This window comes from Nannospalax galili, unplaced genomic scaffold, assembly GCF_000622305.1.
Source record: "Nannospalax galili isolate Female #2095 unplaced genomic scaffold, S.galili_v1.0 scaffold334, whole genome shotgun sequence".
Classification (NCBI taxonomy): Eukaryota; Metazoa; Chordata; class Mammalia; order Rodentia; family Spalacidae; genus Nannospalax; species Nannospalax galili.
In genome coordinates this window covers 3,107,420-3,113,379 of record NW_008336888.1, presented here as the reverse complement: position 1 = coordinate 3,113,379, position 5,960 = coordinate 3,107,420, and the positions used below count along the sequence as shown (strand labels likewise).

General features: G+C 38.0%; 1 protein-coding gene across 13 annotated transcripts in view; it reads left to right on the top strand.

The window, feature by feature from the left end:
- Positions 1-5,960, top strand: part of Rgs22 (regulator of G protein signaling 22) — a 171,883-nt gene that overhangs the window by 92,331 nt on the left and 73,592 nt on the right. For all 13 annotated transcript variants that reach the window (XM_029562779.1, XM_029562775.1, XM_029562773.1 and 10 more), the window contains one exon: positions 684-798. In XM_029562779.1, the coding sequence (XP_029418639.1) occupies positions 684-798 (115 nt within the window). The remainder of the gene's footprint in view (positions 1-683; positions 799-5,960) is intronic.

Sequence of the window (5,960 nt, the reverse complement as noted above, 5' to 3'; positions counted from 1 at the left end):
GTGCACGCCTTTAATCCCAGCACTCAGGAGGCAGAGGCAGGTGGATCTCTACAAGTTCAAAGCCAGCCTGGTCTACATAGTGAGTTCCAGGACAGCTGGGGCTAAAAAGAGACCCTGTCTCAAAAAACCCCCCCCCCCCAAAAAAAAGGAATAGTAGTTCAAAGGCACTGGGTTAAGAGGATTTTGCTGAAATTTGATTTTAAACATTTTGTTTTTTTAAGCCTACTGTAATGGAAATGTTTTCATTTTTGTACTGTTTGTTGCTAATATACAGAACTACCATTGATTTGTGTATATTTTTGCTTATATCCTATGATCTAACCAAACTCAATTATTTTAGCAGGTTTTTTTTTTTTTTTTTTTTAGTAGATCCTTTGTATTATCTGAGAGTAAAGATAACAAAATCTTTCTTTTCAGTCAGGACACCCTCTGTCTCTCCCTCACCTGCCTCCTGTGGCTAGAACCCGTAGTACAGTGCAGACCAGCAGTGGAAAAGAACAGGAGTCCTTGTTTTGCTCCCAATTTTGTGGTGATGCATTCATCCTTTCACCATTAAATGTGATGTTAACTCTGTGTTCACATGGATTCTCTAACATTTTGGGAAAGTTCTTTGATGTCTCATAGATCAATAGTATTCAGATTTGTTCACTGACCAATTATTTGTTCTCACATCTATAATTTAGGTCAAACAACTTATCAGAAAAGAACACAGTGGTTCATTTAACATCTTTTACTGACATTTCTGAATGTCTAAAGCCCCAACTGGACAGAAAATATGCTTACACAGAAGAGCCTAACGTAAGTATCTTGAGAGCTAAATAACTGTATTTAACCAACCAATGTCTCTGATTTTGGAAATTTTTTACTGATTCATCATGGTTTTTATTTTTTATTGCAGAAGGATTTTTTTCACAAAATTGCTCCCTATGTTTCCTTTTATAGTCTCAGGCCACTCTTTCTTGTATTGATTACTGCTTTTAAAAAAAAAACTGGTTTGGGGTTGATGGCATCTCAGATACAAAACAACACCCTCTAGTATTTTATTCAATGTTTAACACTTGAAAACAATAATATTTGATGTCATGCTCTGGAAATCTAGAATTTTTTATGAAGGTATTTCCAGAGTGAAGCTACCTTAATAGCAGGCATTCAATTCACCCATTCCAGATGGAGGTGTCACATCCCCCAAGAATTGTATGTAATTAGAAAATTCAGTGGCTCCAACACCATCCAACTGACTACTTATTAATATTTTTATATAACTATTTTATTCCAAGCCAATAATTCTCCTTTTCTTCTAATTAGAACTTTTTTTCTAATAAAATGATATTTTAGTTTTGAATGCGGTTAGTTAAATATTGAAAAAACAATACGCTGGAGCCAGCAGCTTGCCTGGGCAAGTTTGGCTGCTGCGCCCACTGCACCTTGACTCTCCCAGCCTCATTCACCTTCCCAGCTCCCCCAACCCCATCTCTTCTGCTAGCAGAGGGACTGGCACATTTCCTGTCTTGGCACCCCAGACCCCTGGACTGACCTCTTGGCCCACGCTCCCCACTGCTTCCTGATCCTTTGTATCCAGACCAACCCAATTCCTCCTTTTGCATCTCTGGGTAGCCCAGCCCCACAGCTTCCTGGAGCCAGAAGCTTGCCTGGGTAAGTTTGGCTGTTGTGCCCACTGTGCCTTGACTCCCCCAGCTTCATTCACCCTCCCAGCTCCCCCACCCCATCTCTCCTCCTAGCAGGGGCACTGGCCCATTTCTTGTCTTGGCACCCCAGACCCATGGACTGACCTCTTAGTCCAGAATCCCCACTGCTTCCTGATCCTTTGTGTCCAGACCAACCCAATTCCTCCTGGTAGTCCACAGGAGCCCTCAGGCCTCTTCTCCCCTCCACCTCTCTTTGCATCCCTGGGGGTCAGCATCTTTCCTGGGCCCTGCTCCCAGGCCAGCCCAGGCCTCAAATTCCTGAGGCCAGCATCTTTCCTGGAGGGATCCAGACCTTAGGAGAAAGCCTGAGCACATCTGATCCTCATCCGACTTGGGCCTCTGTGGGAACTCCTGAGCAGTAAGACAAAAGCAATTTAGCCTCTCAAATATAAAATCAAAAGAGAGAACCTGAAGCCTAGACCAACCAGCCTTTCATGCCCAACAAGTAAACCAAAAACCACGTAAAGTTTACAAAAAGAAGCAGTCCTAAACTCAACAAAGGAAGGCTTGAGTCTCACACAAGAACCAGAAACTACAAAAGTAATCCACTCCTGAGCAGTAAGACAAAAGCAATTTAGCCTCTCAAATATAAAATCAAAAGAGAGAACCTGAAGCCTAGACCAACCAGCCTTTCATGCCCAACAAGTAAACCAAAAACCACGTAAAGTTTACAAAAAGAAGCAGTCCTAAACTCAACAAAGGAAGGCTTGAGTCTCACACAAGAACCAGAAACTACAAAAGTAATCCACATGTCAAAGTCACAGAGAAAAATAATGATGAAAAAACAAAATAATATATCCCTACCAAGTACCAACCATCCTTTAGAGGAGAACAATGAGAACCCCCAAGAGATAACACAGGACATGGAACTCAAAATAACAATTATAAACATGATAAAAGAATTCAGTGAAAGAACACACAAACAAGGTAATCATAGAGCTGAAGGAAGATAGGGATAAACTTCTGAATGAATTCAGAAAAGAGCTAGAAATATTGAAGAATACTCGGGCTGAAATAAAGAATGAAGTGAAACACTCCATAAGCCAATTAGAAACGACAGGAGAAAGCCTCACCAATAGGATGAACGAAATGGAAAACAGAGTATCAAGACTGGAAGATAACGTGGACGAACTAGACCACTCAAGCAAAGATTATGAAAAATTTAATAAGAATGGAATATGCAGGAATTGTGTGACACCATAAAAAGAACAAACTTTTGAATCATAGGCATACAGGAAGGACAAGAATCTCAGGATAATGGTATGGACGAGATCTTCAACAGGATTGTGGAAGAAAATTACCCAAAATTAAAGAAAGATATGGCCATATAAATACAAGAAGAATATAGAACACCAAATAGACAGGACCAGAAAAGAAACTCTCCACAGCACATCATAGTAAAAACACTGAACGTACAAAACAAAGAGACAGTACTGAAAGCTGCAAAAGAAAAACAAGTCACATATAAAAGAAAACCCATCAGTATTACAGCTGGCTTTTCAGTGCAAACTATGAAAGCCAGAAAAGCCAGACCAAAGTCTTCCCAGTTTGAAATGACCACAGATGCCAACCCAGATTACTTTACCCAGCCAAAATGTCTATTATAGTCAAAGGGGAAAGAAAAGTCTCCCATGACATAAATAGGCTGAAAGAATTCATGTCCACAAAACCAGTTCTTGAAGCAATACAAAGAACTGAAGAAAGGAACAACTATACCCAAGGCATTACAGAAAGAAACTTAATGAAGGTATTACTGTGGAAATGCACAGCTATATCAAGAATGTGAACAGAAATAAAAATGCCAGGAATCAATACACATCTTTCATTAATAATTTTAAATATCAATGGACTGAACTCCCCTGTCAAAAGACATAGACTAGTGAGAAACTCATCTCACTTTCAAGGACAGGCACTACCTTAAGGTGAAAGGATGGAAAGAAATGTACCAAGCGAATGGTACTAAGAAAAAAGCAGGCATTGCAATTCTAATATATGACAAAATAGACTTTGAACTAATCAGAAGAGATAAAGAGGGCAACTTCATTCTGATCAAGGAGACAAATGACTAAGAAGATATTTCAATCATGAACATATATTCACCAAACTCTGGTGCACCCACCATCATAAAAACAGTACTTCAAGACTTTAAGACCCAGATTAATCCCAACTCACTAATAGTAGGGGACCTCAATACCCCATTGTCTCCATTAGACAGGCCAACAGGACAGAGAATTAACAGAGAGATGTCTTAATTAAACAATCCCATACATCAAGTGGGCCTAACAGACATTTACTGAATATTCCACGCAAGTACCAAAGAATATATTTTCTATTCAGCACCCCATGGAACTTTCTCCAAAATCGACCATATACTGGGGCACAAAACAAACCTCAACAAATACAAAAAGATTGAAATAACTCCATGCATTCTATCAGACCACAATGCAATAAAGCTTAAAATCAACACCAGAAGAAACCCTAGTAACTGCATGAATACATGGAGATTAAACAACACACTCCTGAATGATGAATGGGTCAAAGGAGAAATTAAGAAAGAAATAAAGTATTCCTGGACCTAAAAGAAAACAACACAACAAAACCTCTGAGACACACTAAAAAGCAGTCCTTTCTAAGTTCCTACATTAAAAAATCAGAACACAAATAAATGACTTAACATTGCAACCCAAGACACTTGAAAAGCAACAACAAATGAAACCCAAATGCAGCAGATAAAAAGAAATAACAAACTCAGAGCACAAATTAATGAACTAGAAACAAAGAAAACAATGCCAAGAATCAACAAATCCAAGAGCTGGTTCTTTGAAAAGATAAACAAGATTGACAGACCGCTATCCCAGTTAACCAAAAGAAAGAACAAGAACCACCAAATCAACAGAATCAGAGATGAAAAGGGAAATAAACATCACGACAGACACCCAAAAGATCCAGAACATTATAAGGGAATATTTTAAAAACCTATACACTACAAAATTTGAAAATCTAAAAGAAATGGATGGATAGCTAAAATTATGGAAATCACCAAAGTTAAACCAAGAAGAGATCAACAATTTAAACAGAGACATAACACATAAGGAAATTGAAACAGTAATACAAAACTTCCTGACTATAAAAAGCCCAGGACCAGATGGATTTACAGCAGAATTCTACCAGACATTTAAAGAAGATCTACATCCAATACTAAATTTACTCAAAAAGATAGAAATGGAGTGAGAACTTTCAAATTCTTCTATGAAGCCAGCATCACTCTAATACCAAAGCCAGGTAAAGACACAAGCAAAAAAGGAAACTATAGACCCATATCCTTAATGAACAGAGACGCAAAAATTCTCAACTTAAAATACTTGCAAACCGCATACAGACACACATCAAAAAGATCATCCACCATGATCAAGTCGGCTTTATCCAGAGATGCAGGGTTGGTTCAATATACATAAGTCAATAAATGTCATAAATCATACACATGGGCTCAAAGAAAAGAAACACATGGTCATCTCAATAGATGCAGATAAGGCCTTTGACAAAATTCAACATGCATTTATATTCAAAGTCCTAGAGAGAATTGGACTGGAGGAAACATACCTCAACATAATTCATATACAACAAACCCACAGCCAACATCATTCTAAATGGAGAAAAGCTGGATGCATTTCCATTAAAATCAGGAACGAGGCAAGGCTGTCCACTAACTCCACTTCTTTTTAACATAGTGATTGAAACTCTTGCAAGAGCAATAAGACAAGAGAAGGAAATTGAAGGAGTAATAATTGGAAGAGAGCAAATTAATCCCCTTTTGCAGACAACATGATATAGCTAAGAGATGCCAAAAATTTCATCAGAAAACTCCTAGAAATTATTAATATGTTCAGTAAAGTGGAAGATTACAAAATTAATCTACAAAATTCTGTAGACAATAGCTGCAAAAAAATAAAATATCTCAGAGCAAACCTGACCAAAGACCTTAGAGAGCTCTGCAATGAAAATTGTAAATCTTTAAAGAAAGAGATTGAGGAAGACATCAGAAGATAGAAGGACCTTCCATGCTCATTGATTGCAAGAATTAATATTGTGAAAATGACCAGACTACTAAAAGCATTTTATAGATTTAAAGCAATGCCAATCAAAATCCCAAGGATATTCTTCACAGCATTGGAAAAAAACATCCTAAGATTCATATGGAATCACAAAAGACCTAAGATAGCCAAAGCAACCCTGAGCACTAAGAGCAATGCCAGG